The sequence below is a fragment of the Suncus etruscus genome, chromosome 15 (assembly GCF_024139225.1).
Source record: "Suncus etruscus isolate mSunEtr1 chromosome 15, mSunEtr1.pri.cur, whole genome shotgun sequence".
Classification (NCBI taxonomy): domain Eukaryota; kingdom Metazoa; phylum Chordata; class Mammalia; order Eulipotyphla; family Soricidae; genus Suncus; species Suncus etruscus.
The window spans coordinates 65,481,841-65,499,282 of NC_064862.1; the positions used below are offsets into that span (position 1 = coordinate 65,481,841).

Consider the following 17,442-nt stretch of genomic DNA (forward strand, 5'->3'; position numbering starts at 1 on the left):
CTTGCTTTAGAAATATACTTTATTTCTGTATCTTTAGCTCCCAGGAATAAGATCTAGTACACAAAAATGTAAAGTAGGGGCCGGAGATATGGCATGGAGGTAAGGCATTTGCCTTGCATTCAGAAGGATGGTGGTTTGAATCCCAGCATCCCATATGGTCCCCCGTGCCTGCCAGGGGTGATTTCTGAGCATAGAGCCAGAAGTAACCCCTGAGCACTGCCAGGTGTTACCTAAAAACAAACAAAAAAAAAAGTAAAGCAATATTCATTGCAATATCATTTTTTAAATTTTTTTTTAGTTTAGACTCTGCGAAATTACAGTTACTCATGAGCCAGTTTCAAGCATACAATGATTCAACAAAGATCCCTCCACCGGTGTTCACCTCCCTCCATCAATGAACCCCCAAATTTGCCTCATTTACCTCCCTCCCACATCTGCTTCTACAAGAGGTGCTTTTTATATATACAGATGTTGTTGACACTGTTGCTGATAGATTTTCAATCATAACACCTTACCCCCTGCTAAGCACTTCTCTCCTAAATAGATATTGTCCCCTCCCTTTCTTCTCCCCCAACCCATCCAGTGGCCTAGTGTAGTGGTGGTGAACAATACTTGGTAGTGCTGAGGGATTACTTCAGACTCAGCACTCAGGAATCACTTCTGCTGGGTTCTAGAAACCAAATGGGGCTGGGGATCGAACCTGCTCAGCCTTTACAGTATCTTAAAAATAAAAAAAAAAAAAAGAAAAGTCAATACATTATCAAAAGCATCTTGATGGTATTTTAAACTCCTGGTACAGTATGGGAGTGGGGTAAGGGTATGAATTGGAAATAGAATCTAAAGCAGGCTCTTGTGCACAGACAGGGTGGTACTTTTTACATCTCCAGTCATCTCTGATGCAGCTTGTAGAAAATAATTGTTAGGAACTGCATACTTCCTCCATGACTGCAAAAGAAAAAAGCAGCAGCTGTTTTGTTGACATTCTGAGGGCTTGTAAGTAAACACAATTAAAAAAAAAAAAGAACTGAGATTGCTCATCAGATTCGTTCAGCAACATCTCATAAGAGAGAAGCCCGAATCTCGAGTGGTAATCTCCAGTGGTAATATTCCCCCAGCCTTGCTGCCCTACATTCTCCTGCCACACCCAGTGGTGCACAGGGCTTACTCCTGACTCTGCACTTAGAAATCATTTCTGGCAGTGCTTCAGGGTTCAAAGGGGTTACCAGGAATTGATCCCAAGGCAAGACAAATGCTCTACCTGCTATACTAGTGCTCTGGTCTAGAGGGTTTTTTTATTTTTTTAATGAGGTTGCTCCACTTCTCTGACTATACCACAAACAAACAGAAAGCATTTGCATTTCTATGTTTCTTGCAGCACTATTCACAATAGCTCGGATCTAGAAACAACTCAAGAACCAAAGAACAGATGAATGGATAAAGAAAATGCTAAATACACAATGGAAAATTACTTGGGCATAAGAAAAGATGAAGGCACATGAAGGTAGAGTTTGAGTGATAGTACAGTGGGGAGACCCAGAACAAAAAAATAATAAATTGGGGGGCCGGTGTGATAGCACAATGGTAGGGCATTTGCCTTGAACTTGGCCAAAATGGATCAACCCAGGTTTGATTCCGGGCATCCCATTTAGTCCCCCGAGCCTGCCAGGAGTGATTTCTGAGTGCAGAGCCAAGAGTAATCCCTGAGCACTGCCCCAAAACAAACAAACAAAAAAGTAAATTAAAAATAAAAAGATACTTGTACAGGGAGTGCCAAGGACAAAGTACAGCTTAGGCTTTGCACGCAACTGGCCTGAGTTTCATCTCTGGCATCCCATATGGTCACCCTAGCTTATTAGGAGTCATTCTTGAGTGCAGACCAAGCAGTGGCCCCCTTGAGTATTGCTAGCTATACCTCCTCAAAAATGGTGCTGTACAGGAGCCCAGGCTGTAAAGGTCAATATAAAGGATAATACATGCCTTGCATGCAGCCAACCTTGGTTTGACCCTTGGCACAGTATAGTTGTGATAAGAGCACTAACAGGAATGATCCCTGAGCACAGAGCCCAGGAACAAGCCCGACCTAGGCCAGCCATATACAGCCCAACCCCTCAACCAACCCTGCAAAATACAAAACTTCACAATTTATTCCTCCTCTTTTGTCTTGTCTTTGTCTTGCCCTGTTCAGCCTTATCTGATTTTCTCTCTAGCCTTGTGTGTGGCCATATTCTTTTGTCTGTCTGTTATTGGGGCCTGGTCCTGAAGCAGTAATGTCCATCTCTCAGCTCCCAGAGGCAGTGCACTGGCAGGCCCTTCTCCTGGGATTTAGGAGACAGTCCTTAGAACATCAAGAGAAAAAGGCCCTGGGAGAACTCTTGGGAAGCACTGGGGTCCTTGGTCTGCTTTTTGTGTCCCCTATTGGGAGAATATTAGTTTCTGTTTCTCTGTCTTCTAGGCATTCTTCCTACCTTCACACTGTCTCTTCAGCAGACTAGACCTGGTACTCAGGACTATGGAGGAGACAGAAATGGGTGGGAGTCTCTGGAAGCTCCTGCAGGTGCTGCTTCAGGGGACACGGCCCAGGCACCCATGACGTTTCCCTCTTTATTGATGCAGATAGGAGTCCTCGAGTGACATATGTGAAGTGGAGAAGAGAGAAGCAGTATCCCTAAGAAGGGAATGTGCCACTTTCTTGCTGCCTGCCTCTGCCACCTGGGAAAGTGGGTGCGGAGATCTAGGCCTACAGGCCCTGCTCTTTGCAGGAAAGCCAAGTCAGGCCTTTCAGGGCCATCGCCTTTCTCTCAGGAAAGAATTTTAGGAGCAGTGAAATAAAAACAGGCTTTATTTAGACATTCTGAGGAAGGAGAGAGTGAGAGAGAAAGAGACAAAGAAAGAGAGAAGTGTAGAGCCCCAAGAGATACACATTCCAGCCTTAAAGCATGAAGGCTCCCATCTCAAAAGGGAAGATGCAGATGGCATGTGAACAGGCACCTTGTGCATGGGCCAGCATCACACATGTGCTCACCTCCTTTGTTCTAAGTTGGCTTTTACAGGGATTTCCCAAACTGCTCCATGGGCCTTTCTGCCTGGGCTAGAGTCCTGTTTCCAGAGTGGTTGCGGGGGAGAGGGGAGGTCATAATAGTTGATGGTCCTCTTTGACTTTCTATTCTGCAGAGGAGCCATGTAAAGAATTTATCAGAGGGGCCGGAGAGATAGCATGGAGGTAGTGTGTCAGAAGGTCATTGGTTCGAATTGTGGCATCCCATACGGTCCCCCGAGCCTGCCAGGAGCAATTTCTAAGCCTGGAGCCAGGAGTAACCCCTGAGCACTGCTGGGTGTGACCCAAAACCAAAAATAAATAAATAAATAAAAGAATTTATCAGTGATGACGTAATTCCTTCTCCCAATCCCATTTCTTAGGTTTATTATATACTAAAATGTTTTTGGGTGGGTTTTTTTGTTTTGTTTGTTTGTTTGGTTTGGTTTTGGGTTTTGGGCTATACCCTGCAGCATTCAGGGGTGATTCCTGGCTCTGCTTTCAGAAAGTACACCTGGCAGGCTAAGGGAACCATAGGGGATGCTGAAGATTGAACCCAGATTGGTCATTTTCAAGGCAAATGGCCTACCTGCTGTGATATTGCTCCAGTCCCAACATCCCAAGAACTTTTATTATGTCTCAAGAACCCTTCCCTACCAGCCTGCCTGCTTCCTTATCTCCCTCAACCCTACTTATTTTTCCCTGGCACCCAGCACTATTCCTTTGGAAGCATGGTGGTGCCTTGTACCAGTCCAGTCCAGGCTCCATCAGGGTCATGTTAGGATGCTGATCTCATCATGAGGCTGAGGGCTCTACTCTCAGGACCTAATCACACACCCCAAAAATGCCCCCCATAGGCTAATCCCATCACTACTCAGGACAATATCAGGAGACTGGGAGAAGAAAACATATATTCAGATGAGAGCAAAAATGTCTTGAGCAACGGAACTATTGAGCACTCCTAGATCAAGATCAGAGCCGAGTTGACCCTAACGGGATCTTGGGAACCAAAGGGGGGATAGAGATAGTCCTGCTGCTCTCCACCCTCTTACCTAGAACCATTCAAGAGTACCACAGACTCTCTGTGGGGAGTCAAGACAGGTGGTACCCACAGCCTTCTTTTGGGCTGCCCACACACCTGGACAGCTCTCCCTGCTTCATCCACCTGGTGCTAGTAGGACAAAACACATGTGTGCCCTGAGCACAGGTGAAGAAAGATGAAATGGTGACTGTAAGGTTGGGTTTTTACTTGTAAAATTCAGAAACTAGCTAGCTATCCAGTACAAAGTTGTGAGAGTGATACTGGTTTTTATTTGTTCTGTGTTTGTTTTGGGCTCATACCTGGAAATGATCAGGGGCCTCTCCTCAGTCTGCACTCAGGAATCATATCTGGTTGTGCTTGGGGACAGATGGGATGCTGAGGATCGAACTCACATCGCTCACATTGCAAGGCAAGTGCCCTACCACTGTACTACCACTCCAACTCCATTGAGAGTCTAAGCCTCCAAGTTTCAAATCCATGGTCCCTCCAAACTTAGGCAGCCCCTTCCACCCTGGCCTTTCAATGTGCAGTAAAGGGACCTGCTCTTTTGGTCCAGAGTCATCGCTGATTGGCTGCACTGAGCCTTTGGCAGTTCTTCCCTCTCACTTCTCTTCTCCTGCTGGGTCAGTATTGTCCCAGAACTCTAGGTTCATGGTCTTGCTCTCCAGCCCATACTGCTGCTCATAGTGCAAGGTGACAGGATTGGGTTTTGAGAACTTTTGCCCATTTCTCACTTTTAGGAGTCACGGCCTCCTAAAAATCAGCCTCTGCCATCTGACAGCCCCCACAGGGGGTTATTTCCTGAATTATTACAAGAAAGCTTCAGAAAGCGAAGACTGATTTATTTTCAAGTTTTTCCAAGTTGACCTGGGTAAGAAAAACTAACTGCAGATGCCTCAGGCACTTGCACACTGGTTGGCAGGAGGTAGCATCAGCCCATCTCTCTGAACATCCAACGGAGAAGGAAGCAAACGAATGTAGAAGAGGTCTCAGACCAGGGGCCAATTACATCACAATCGCCAGGGCCCATTGTTGAAGAATCAGGTTCCTGCCATCCTATCTGAATCTTCCAGAAGGGAACTAATATGTTTCTGCATTGCAGACAACTCCGGATAGCTCTGTGGGCTCAGTGGGTCTGGGCACCACTGTGGCAGTACCTGCTTCCAGTGCTAGGAGGCCACCAGGTCAGCTACCAGATCAGTCAGCTTTGGGTGGGGCTCGTACTCATGCCTGTGGGGCAACCTTGGTGTCTCCCACAGTGAGTGTTTGGGGATCCCAAGAATCTGAGAAGGAAGAGAAGGTCACCACCTTTGCTATCTCTTCTCTGTTCCTGCCACAGGAAGCCAGCAGGCATGAGGCTCGGCTGATCTTAGCCATAGTTTTCTGCTGCCCCTGAAATTGTTCTAAAACACAGGACAAGGTCCCCGCCCAGCTTGAAGGCCTTTGTGGGGTGGGGAGGAGCAAAGTGGCCAGGACAAGGGGATTAAGACAAGCCAAAAATCAACCTGTAGTCCTTTAATCAATCCTTTCTGGTGAGGCCTGGGAGGCTCTCCCTGCATCTCAGAGGTGGTGTGGCCTGTTACCTGGGAGACCAGCTAACAATTTCCTGCCGCACACAAGCCTGGAGGAACTAGAGGCTGCACCCAGAAAAAGCTGATTGCAGGGATATCCAGAGACACTTCTCCCAAAGGCAGAGAAATGAATGGAGACAAGCAGGTGAGGGTGCACGCTGGGTAGCCAGAAGGGTAGAGATTCTAAGTGGTTAGAGACCCCAGTGTAGGCACACTAAGGTCTGGGTGGAGTGAGGGAGATTTGGGAAATCAGGTTTGAGCATCTCCTTCTGATGTATGCCTGGTCCAATGCTACGTCTTTGGGGTTACATCCATAGACAAGGAATAGGCTCCTAGGGAGGGAATCTTCATGGCAGCCAGACAGAAGACAGCCAAGAGTGAGTGGAGGGAATGGGCTTGAGAGAGCAGGTTCAGGAAGATCTTCCCGGGACTTTTTTGTCCAAACAAAGGACAAAAGCATTTCTAGCAGGTCTGGCTAATGGCCAAGATGAAGATGAAATAACAAAGCCTGGTTGTACAGTCGGTGGGAGCCACACTGCCAAGGGCAAACCTCAGTCTGCAGGAATATCAGTGGATTGGAGGAAGCAAGGTCAAAGGTTGTTTGCAGCTAAAAATATAAATATATGGGGACCAGAGAGATAGCACAGAGGGTAGGGCTCTTAGCTTATATGCAGCTGATCTGGATTTGATCCCCAGCACCCTATATGATCTCCTGAGCCTATCTGCAATAATCCCTGAGCACAGAGTCAGGAGTAAACCTTGAGAATCACTGGGTGTGGCCTCAAAAACAAAATAATAATAAACCCTAGGAACCAGATAGATAGTACAGTGGTTATGGCTCTTTCCTGATATGAAAACTGACCCGGGTTCTATCGCTGGGACCCCATAAGGTTCCCCAAACCCTGCCAGGAGTGATCCCTGAATACAAAGCCAGGAGTAAGCCCTGAGCACCATTAAGTGTGGCCTCAAAACTAACAACAACAAATATAGAGAAAGATGTATACATTAGTATATACAGGTGTGTGTGTATGTGTGTGTGTTTGTGTTTGTGTGTGTGTGTTGTGTGTGTGTCCTACAGGGGGCCAGGAGATCATTCAGGAGTGAGGGACCATGCAAGCCATGTGATCTGCAGAGCATCACAGGGTGGAGCCCTGCAGGCCCCTGATGGCAGGGGTGTCCTTCTACTCATGGCCCCAGGATCTTGCATTAAACCACTGTCTTCATTGGCCAAGGAACCCCAAGAGTCCTGGGCTCCTTGAGCACCACTTGGGAGGCCACAGATTTAAAAGAGAAAGAAATCACAGCCTGGGAATGACTCTCCTACTAGATGCTCCAGAGACTCCAAGCTTGGGCCTCAGCACACAGGAAGCTGGTGATGTTCTCTTCCTCCTTTTTTCTCTCCACTGGACTACATTCTCATCCTCTGTTAGGGTGCAGGGACTCTTCACCCACCAACCCTGGGTTTCTCTACGGCAGGGAGCACAAATTAACATCAGAAAGAGAAATTAGAGAAATGGGTCAAATTGGCTAACATACTTTGGAGAAGTAACAGTGCTGTAAATTCTAAAGAAAAGTAGGAAAGGAAGAAGAATCCAGTGGGTGGGGTACATATGTGCAGCCAACCCAAAATCCATCTCCAGCACCATATATGTTCCCTGAGTCTTACCAGAAGAAACCCCTGAATGAAGGAACAGACGTGAGCTTTGAGCACAGCTAGGTTTAACCCCCATCCCCAAATAAGAATGCGGCATGAAGGAGAGGAGGGTGCTGGGATTTGATGCAAAAAAGAGATGACCTCATCTTTCTTCTGGGTGAAAATATGAGTTTATTAGATGGAAAAATGTTCACTGATAAGCAGATACCTGTGGGATACTCTTGTCCAAACTCCTGTCTTGAACTTTAAAAGGGGAGAGCCAGGGACTTTTGTTTTTTGTTTTTTTGTTTTTCTAGTTTTTGGCCCACACTCAGGATGATCAGGGATTACTCCTGTCTCTGCTCAGAAAGTACTCCTAATGGCTCAGGAGGCCATATGGGATGTCAGGGGCAAACTCAGATCAGCCTTATATTGGCCAACACCCCATCCATGCTAGCACTTCAACCCCATGGATTTCTTTTTCCATTATTATTAGAAAAAGGGAAAGAACTGAGATAAAACAGTTCTTCAAATCATCCTCATTCCTCTGTAATGGAAGTAAACTTTATTGGGTGTTCCCTGGACCAAAGCCATAGGAAGAAGCATTCTCTAGCATACTGAGAAAAATATTGGGCTGGAGCCATAGCACAGCAGGTAGGGCATTTGCCTACCTGGTCAACACAGTTGACCCAGATTTGATTTCCAATACCCGATGGGATCCCCTGAGCCTGTCAAAAGTGATTTCCGAGTGCAGGGCCTTGAACATCACAGGGTGTGGCCAAAAAGAGTTCATGAAGTTGCAACTCCATTCTTGATCTAATCTGTTTGGGAGCAAGGGCACACATATGGGGCACTCAGGGGTTAGTGCTGGCTCTGTGCTCAGGATTGGTGCCTGGTATTGTATAGGGGACTATATACAGTAAGGGACCACATACAGCACAGTAAGTGCCTTAACCCCTGTTCTAACCAGAGGGTCCCTGTAACTACACATGGAATTTCTGCCACAATGTCACCAACATTTTTTGGTTATTTGTAGCAGGACTAATCTAGACAGGGACTATTGGAAGGGCCTAGCTCTCAGAAGTCAAGAGCAGAGAATAAAATTGTTTGTCAGAAGAGGCTCAGTTGAGTATTTAGACATGCAGGGACCAAGGCTGTTTCTCAACCTCTTTCCACCTTCCTGCCTCAAAACACGTATTGTCTGCCAGTCTCCTGACCTCTAGCAACTACAGTCTAATGGAGAGAGTCAGCAGTTCTTATAAATCACGCTGATGAGTGCTGAGTTCTGAATGAAGAGATGTGAAGAAAGAAGCACCATGCTTTGGAGATTTACCAAGCTAGGAAGATGCTGAGGGAGGAGCCAAAGACCCCACAGTCTGTCAATAATGAGTACTTGGGAAGAGAAAGTTTTCCAGACAACAAAACCATCGACAGGATCCCTGAATGGAAGGGTTAGGGTTGTGGAGCACAGAAGACAAAGCAGCAAGTAGGCAGCTCTGGAGTCTCCCTGCCTTCCCCTCTGCTGCTGTGTGACCAGGCTTAGATACTGTGATTGTGGTACACCCTGTGCCAGAGATCACATGCTTTCTTTGGGGAGGGTAATCAGGGGATCCCAAACTTCAGGGACATCTGTAGACACCTGGCATGTGAAAGGTGCTGGGATCAAACCCTGGACATCAGCACTGCATGGCAGCCATTCGACAACCCTTTGAGCTTCTTTGAGCAGTGTCAAGCAAAAGAGCAGGTGATATTGGATTTGGGAGAAGATCCTGGGGCTGGAGAGATAGCATGGAGGTAAGGTGTTTGCCTTTCATGCAAGAGGTCATCGGTTCGAATCCCAGCGTCCCATATGGTCCCCCGTGCCTGCCAGGAGCAATTTCTGAGCATGGAGCCAGGAGTAACCCCTGAGCACTGCCGGGTGTGACCCAAAAACCACAAAAAAAAAAAAAAAAAAAAAAAAAAAAGGGAGAAGATCCTGCTTGCATAGAGAAGATGAAGTTGGGGTGAGCTGTGGAGGGGCAGACAGCTCTAAAAGTTGTGATGGCAGAGACGAAGATGGCCTGGATGAGTGAGTTGTCAGTGGAAACAGAGAGGAGAGATTGGGTAACAAATTTGCTGGAGCGGGAAGCAGTAGCAGAATTAATTCTCAGGTTGCAGACTCAGAAGTAAATGGATGGTGGTTCTTCCCCCCCAAGCTGGAGAAGAGGAGGGAGGACAGGTCTATAGGGAACATGAATTTCTCCTGCATGTCAAGCTTGAGTGTCTCGTGTGGAAATAGCACCATGTCAATGTGTCAGTGTGCACACAGGTCTGAGCCGGTCCAAGCTCTGATAAACAGCTGGAAATCACTGGTGCTTGGCAGGTTCTTAAACCACAAACACGTAAAATCCTGAGGAAAGTGCAGAGCAGAAAGATAGAGTAAGCCTAGAGGAGCACCAACCTGGAGCATGGGGGTAGAGGAGGCTGGGGAGAAACAGAAGGATCTGGAAAAAGACCTGGAAGATAGGAGAGAGCAAACTCACCTCTAGGGACAGTGGCCCTCTCTCTACTCTCTAAGAATCTGTGGTGAACATCAGGCTGAGAGAGAGAATCTCCCCACTCCTATGCCTTGTCGTCCCTCCTGCCATGGGACCAATTCTTTGTGGGCAGATGCTGTGCTCAGAGAAAAGAACTCACAAGCAAATTAACAAAACAAACAAACAAATAAAAAGAACCTAACCTGGAGCTGGAGCGGTGGTGCTAGAGGTAAGGCTTGCCTTGCAAGCACTAGCCTAGGACAAACCACAGTTCGATCCCCCAGTGTCCCATATGGTTCCCCCAAGCCAGGGACGATTTCTGAGCGCATAGCCAGGAGTAACCCCTGAGTGTCAAACGGGTGGGCTCAAAAAAAAAAAAAAAAAAAAAAAAGAACCCAACTTTCTCTCAGTGTTTGCTCTCTCTCTCCCTTCCCAAATCCTTTGGTCACTTGCTGTCTCTCTTCCTAGCCTAGTCTTTCCCATATTCTTACCCAAACTCTTCTTTTTTTTATCCTTTGGAAGGACTTAGTTCAGAAAGACACCATGACTAGTTATCTTATTTATGCAAAATGGATCCCTGGATTCCTTTCCTGATTACTTTCTACCATATCATATCTTGCTTGCTTCTTCCAAGTGCTTTCCCACAGCCTGTAAATCCCATGATGAATTATTCTGTATCATTCTCCCTCCTCAAACATGGAAGCTCGGAGAAGATAAAACAATGAATGATTTAAGGGTAGATGAATAGGACAATGAAAAAAAAATAGTACAGAGGGTAAGACACTTCCACACTGTGGGGCTGCAGTCCTGGGTTAGATCCTGAACACCTCTAGGGGTCACTTCTAAGCACAAAGTAACACCTGAGCACATCCAGATATGACTCAAAAAAACCCAAACAAATAAAAAAAAACCCTACAAACAAAAACTAACTCCCACAAATTCAAATGTCTACTTCAGTGGTTCTCTCTTGGGGATGATCATACCTTCAAGAGACATTAAGTTGTATCTTAGGCCATATTGAGATGATAGAATTTGGCAGAACTTGAGCCTGGGATGATAGTACAGTAGGTTAGGGCACTTGCCTTGAAGCAACTGACTTGGGTTCAATACCCAGCATCCCATATAGTCCCCCAAGCACTGCTAGGAGTGATCCCTGAGCACTGCAAAGTATAGCGCAAAGGCCCCCCTTAAAATAAAAGATGTGGGAGGACAGAAATGCTGTTAAATATTTTGCACAACACAGGCCCTCAAGTGAAGGATTGTTGGCATCTAGCACAAAGTGTGATCTGTGCTGGAAAAGTATTTTTTGGGGGGTCACACCCGGGGTTACTCCTGACTCTCTGCTCAGAAATCACTCCTGGCAGGCACAAGGATGCTGGGATTTGAATCACCATTGGTCCTTGCAAGGCAAAGGCCCTACCGCTGTGCTATCTCTCTGCCCCCCTGTGCTGAATACATTTTTAATGAATGAATGAATGAATGAAAAACATAGAGTTGCATATGGATACACTTTCCAAAGATGTTGACCAATACTTGCCATTTATTCAGCCTACGTTTTCCCTCCCCAGGAAAAGAAACAATAAGTGTTTTTAAAAAATGTCTGCGCAAACCAGTCAGGTGTTCCGTGGTCAGGATAGTCCACTTTCAGAAAGAAAAAGGTAAGTATAGAATGACTCTGATTTTTCTGGAAAAATAATTGTGTTCTTTAGTCTGAGAATAATATCCAAAGACAATAGAAATGAGAGGGGAGTGTGGTTAGGGCAGAGAAGAGACCAATATAACAAGGATAGTTGGAAATGATCCCTCTGGACAAGAACTGATGCTTCTGAAAGGAGGTAAAATGACATGCATGATACCCTGTCAGTAACAGTATTGCAAATTATGTTGCCTCAGGAAGGAAAGAGAGGTGAGAGGAGTGACTGCCATACAGGCAGGCTGAGGAAGGGAGGGGGAAACTGGGGACATCGGTGGCAGAAAATGAACACCAGTGAAGGAATGGGTGTATGACTGAAGCTCAACCATCAACAAGTTTTTTTTGGTTTTTGGGCCACACCCAGTGGTGCTCAGGCATTACTCCTGGCTATCTGCTCAGAAATAGCTCCTGGCAGGCACGGGGGACCATATGGGACACCGGGATTTGAACCAACCACCTTTGGTCCTGGATCGGCTGCTTGCAAGGCAAACGCCGCTGTGCTATCTCTCCAGGCCCATCATCAACAAGTTTTTAACTCTGCATCTCACAGTGATCCAATAAAAAAATTTTTTTAAATAACTGTTTTGAAACTGTTCAAGAGAGCCAAAAGGAAATGCCTGCCACATGCTAAGGTCATGACAACTCTTGTATGGGGAATCCTGTGATCACTATTACCCCTGTCATCATTGTTAGCAGAGGTGCCCAAGTTAAACAGTTGGAGGCTGGAGCAATAGTACTATGGGGAGGGCACTTGCCTTGCACACAGCCAACCTGTGTGCAGTCCCCGGCGTACCATATGGTTCCCTGAGACCTGCCAGGAAAGATCCCTGAACATAAATGCAGGAGTAAACCCTGAGCACTGCCAGGTGTGCTGCCCTCCAAAAAGTGCTGAATAAAATATCTCATGAGCTTGAACACCACCTCTTCTCAGTACTCTACTGGAAACCTTCCAGACTAATGTGCAAACGCCCATTTCTTTTTTGTTTGGTTGGGTTTTGTTGATCACACCAGGCAGTGCTCAGGGGTTACTCCTGGCTCTACTTTCAGGAATCATTCTTGGCAGGCTCAGAAGACCATATGGGATGTCAGGGATTGAACCCGAGTTGGCCGTATGCAAAGCAAATGCTCTACTCACTGTGCTATTGCTCTGACCCCAGGATGCTTATTTCTGTGGAACTCTTTTAAGGAAATAAGGAGGTGACTGAGTGGATAAGTGTGTGCCTTGCATGTGGATGACCTGGATGCATTGGTGGGGTGGGGTGGCCAGAGACAGAGGAACGGAAGTGGAAGGGAAAACGGGAAAGAAAAGTAGCCTTGGCAGTGTGGGCTGTTCTCTGAGGGCTGGGTTACTGATCCAATCACTTTGTGTTTTATAGCACCAGAGCAAACAATGACAGAAATCCACAAAAGCTGTTTTACCAGAGGGAAGCCCGTGGACATGGCCAAAATCCAGACAATGGACTACTGGTCACACATGTTAACCAGACGCAAGACTTACTGGTAAAGACACCTGACTCAGTGGCAGGGCTTATACACAGTAGTCAGGGGGATACAGAATGTGTGAACATGGGATTTATCTACACACAAGCTACATATTTATCTCTAATCCCTTGCCTTCAGAAGTGACTGAAAAAAAGGCTTATTGCTTGTTTATTTTTGGTTGGGGGGCAAAACTCGGCTCTGTTCTTGGCTCTGTGCTCAGGAATCATTCCTGACAACGCTCAGGGGACCATATGTGGTACCAGGGATCAAATCAGGGCCAGTAACATGCAAAGCAAGCAACTTACCTTCTATACTCTCTGGCACTCTAAGTTGCTTATAAAAATTATATAAACAATTGGCCACATCTTTAAATGTTTTTGAACATACAGTATTTTGTCTAATTAATTTAATTCTGCTTTTGTTTTTGTTTTCTTTATTTTTGGTTTTTGGGTCACACCCGGCAGTGCTCAGGAGTTACTTCTGGCTCTATGCCCAGAAATCGCTCCTGGCAGGCACAGGGGACTATATGGGATGCCAGGACTCAAACCACCAACCATCTGCATGCAAGGCAAATGCCCTACCTCCATGCTATCTCTTAAGCCCCATAATTAAATTCTTAAGTTTCCTTTCCCCAGATTTTATTCCCTTCAAATTTGCTATCATCAAGACCCCAAAATTTACTTTCAGGAAGAACTAGTGGAACAAGAATGTTAAAGAGGCAGAATTATCCTCTAGCCTCTAGAATATCCAGACCAGGAGTTATCCTGATTTTCATATGTCAATGAACATCATCTTCCCGAGATGCTGTGTGCATGGGATAAAACTCAGAATTCTTTCTGCCACAGAAATTCATCATCAGGGTCAAGCTTAGCCCCTGACCATCCATCCATCTAATTTACACTAAGGTTTGACTATGACACCTTTGAAATACCCAAAATCAAGACTTTGTGCTTTTATGTTTTTGTATCTATGGCACAATTGGATGTGCTCATGGACTACTCCTGGCCTGATGCTCAGTCATTCCCAGCAGTGCTTAGGAGACATTGCAGTGTCCCCCAATATACTCACAGCATGCACTCCAGCTCTATTCAGAACTCAACAAGAAAAGTAATTTGGGGGTATACTAAGAATGTTGAGGGGGTCCCCAAGCCACTCCCAGCAATCTTTGGCCAATTATGCCATACTTGGTGTTGGGCCCAGAGAATCCTGGGGACCACCAGTGCTTCCCCTAGATGCTCAGGTTTTAGGTGGTACCAGAGAGCAAAACCATGCCTGGCCCTTTACATTGCAGTGTGGAATTTCCCAACTTTTAAAAAATTGGGTTAACATTGGTTTACAGGAGTACAGTGGTACCACATTAGGCCTCACCAAAGTGTTTCATCCCTTCCTGGCCTGTCCAGCTGACTCCAGCTCTGCCTGAGCAGCTCCAACCCCATGCAGGTCCTAAGGGCTTCTCAGTGACATTGTCTGTTCTCTTTCTTTAAAGACATGCTGGAGAAGCCCATGTTCTCTCTTCTTTTTTTTTTTAATTTTTATTTTTATTTTTTGGTTTTTGGGCCACACCCGGCAGTGCTCAAGGGTTACTCCTGGCTGTCTGCTCAGAAATAGCTCCTGGCAGGCACGGGGGACCATATGGGACACCGGGATTTGAACCAACCACCTTTGGTCCTGGATTGGCTGCTTGCAAGGCAAATGCCGCTGTGCTATCTCTCCGGGCCCCCATGTTCTCTCTTGAACACTGTTCCTTTCTTTTCACTCCTTCCCTGTATTGCTCAGTAAGTTCCAGTCAATAAAAACTACCTATGTTCACTAAAAATAATTTAAAAATCCAAGTTGTTGCTGGGCTGGAGAGGTAGTATAGGAGGTAAGGCACTTTCCTGGCATCACTTCATTCCCACCAGAATTCCATTTGGAATCCCAAGCAGCACATAATAAGGCCACCAGGGGTCACTCCTGAGCACAGAGCCATGAACAGCCCCTAAGTACCACCGATAATTTCCAACTGCACCCACACCCAGGGATGTGAAGGAACCACAAACAGGGGTGCAGCCCTTTAAAGCTCTGCACCTAAACCAAATTAGCAAACACCCGATTTTCCAGATGTGCCAGGACCCCTCTGAATATCATCCATATTGGTCTCACTAGCAATTACTACAAGTGAAAGAATCTAAGGATTGTACCAACAGCAGGATCTTAGTATTCTTTTCATAAAACATTATGTCCCATGGACATATTGATATGTTAAAACCTAGAATATATTTGACTGTGGATATTCAAATAGGAATGACAGGACAGCCATGTCCTCAAACATGGTAGATCATTTCATGTGGAAGTAAAGCAGTAAAGAAAAGAATTTTAGTCGAGAGCCCGGAGAGATAGCACAGCGGTGTTTGCCTTGCAAGCAGCCGATCCAGGACCAAAGGTGGTTGGTTCGAATCCCAGTGTCCCATATGGTCCCCCATGCCTGCCAGGAGCTATTTCTGAGCAGACAGCCAGGAGTAACCCCTGAGCACTGCCGGGTGTGGCCCAAAAACAAACAAACAAACAAACAAACAAACAAAAAAGAAGAATTTTAGTCGACCAAGGAATGGCCTCTGGACATTTGGGAACAGTGACATCTAGTGTCCATATGATGTAGTTGCTGAGTGTTGGCCCAGATTTCAAGCAATTTGGTCCAAGGGCTAAATGTTACTTAGATAGACTTTTTCTTTTTAATAGACTCTCTTAATCAGAAAGTTAATTTTTAGTTCAGTCTCCCAACCCTGCCAGAAATAAGCCCTAAGCACAGAAGGGTATGGCCAAAACAAACAAAAACCTCACTTAAAAAAATATTAGGGAGGAGCGATAGTACAGCAGTTGGCTTGTACTTGATCAACCCAAGTTCCATCCCTGGCTCCCAGCATGATCCCCTAAAGACCTTCTATAATTGATTCTGAACACTGACCCAAGTACTTGTTTGGTTGAGAATCACTGTGAGTGGCCCTTGACCTCCCTGAGTGTTGTTTGAGAGAGAGACCCCTCCACTAAAACAAAACCATTTTGTTCTAGCTCCCATTTCCAAAGTCATACTCTTGCCCATGAAAAACTGCTGCACCAACCAGTAGCACAACTGTGAGCAGCACAGGCCTCAAGAGGTAGCTGAGTCAGGCCCTATGGTGGCCGAGGGATGTTCCTCTCAGCCTTTACTCAGTGGCGTTTGGCTTCTGGGCTGGGGGAAAAGCTACCTACTCCTTCTCTCATCAGCTTAGCCTGTGTTGGTCATGTCCCACACTGGGGAAGAGCAGAGCTCATGCACCTCATGAGATATATTCAAGGCAGGTATGTGAATAAACAAAGACTCCCCAAACAAGCAGAGTCCATTCACTCAGCACCACCAAGATGGGAAACCATAGGTGTGCCAGGAAACAGTATCTGGCTAGGGGTAATTTGAGAGTTAATCTGGGATAGGGGGAATGCTAGCTGGAATGTCGATGTCCTTAGGATATTTTGAGGGGGCTTGTATTTGGCCTTCTCATATCAGTCCCAGGTAGGAAAGGGGGCAGACCTGGACCTTCTAGAATCTTGTTTTGTTTTGTTTTGCTTGGGGGTCACATTCTGTTGTGCTCAGGGCTTACTCCTGACTCTGAACTCAATCATCACTCCTAGTGGGATTTCAGGGATGGAGCCTAGGTTAATTATGTGCAAGGCAAGTGTCTTACCCACTGTAGGATAGCTCTGATCCAGTCCTGGTCATTCTGGCAGAGATCATGGCCCAAAGCTTTATAGGCACCTAGAGTCTGGCCTCTCTGCTCACTGAATCTATCTGAGACAGGACGCAGTAAGTGCCCCCTGTCTCTAACATAGTGGGGTGAGGTAAAGAATGAGGATGGGTATTTCCAGGCAACTGATGAGCACTGGTGCTTTTTCAAGCACTTCCCTCCTAAGGAGGACCATTCAGAGCTGGCAGCACCCAGGGAGCTGAGCACAGTCTTGGGCTGACCTCTTTCCACTTTTCTGGCTGATTTTGACGATTGTCCCACAGAAACTGCAGGGGAATGAGCGTCCACCCTCAGCTTGGGAGGATCAGCAAGACTGGCTCTCCACTCACAGTCTAAAGTCTTGGAAACTCACTTTGGCTGACCTCATAAGCCAGGGCATGGCTCTGAAGTAAGTCTGAAGCGAGTGCCCTCGGTTCCCAAGCCGCAGAGCTCGGAGGGCCCTTCCTAAATCGAGCTTTCTGCAGGGAGGAGAAGGGACAAGGTGTCAAGCAGCAAATGCACTTCTCGGCTCAGATCCTCTACCAGTTCGAATCAAAGCTCAATGAGTAAGTCTGCATCTCATACAACTTCCCAGCAACTTCAGAGCCCAGTGTTCCAGCCCAAAATGACTATGCAAACATCAGTTTCTTTGGGAACTGGGACAGACCTCTCCCACTTTTAGCCCATTTCTTCTTTTCCTTCATAAAGAGACTGGACCATCTTTACATATGTCC

General features: G+C 46.3%; 1 protein-coding gene across 1 annotated transcript in view; it reads left to right on the top strand.

The window, feature by feature from the left end:
* The first annotated feature begins 2,267 nt into the window (after positions 1-2,267).
* Positions 2,268-17,442, top strand: part of VWA3A (von Willebrand factor A domain containing 3A) — a 61,819-nt gene continuing 46,644 nt past the window's right edge. Inside the window, exons 1-8 of the mRNA XM_049788152.1 lie at positions 2,268-2,394; positions 2,453-2,627; positions 4,091-4,208; positions 5,179-5,334; positions 5,711-5,792; positions 11,365-11,454; positions 12,866-12,989; positions 17,119-17,274. Coding sequence (XP_049644109.1) covers positions 2,268-2,394; positions 2,453-2,627; positions 4,091-4,208; positions 5,179-5,334; positions 5,711-5,792; positions 11,365-11,454; positions 12,866-12,989; positions 17,119-17,274 — 1,028 coding nt within the window. The remainder of the gene's footprint in view (positions 2,395-2,452; positions 2,628-4,090; positions 4,209-5,178; positions 5,335-5,710; positions 5,793-11,364; positions 11,455-12,865; positions 12,990-17,118; positions 17,275-17,442) is intronic.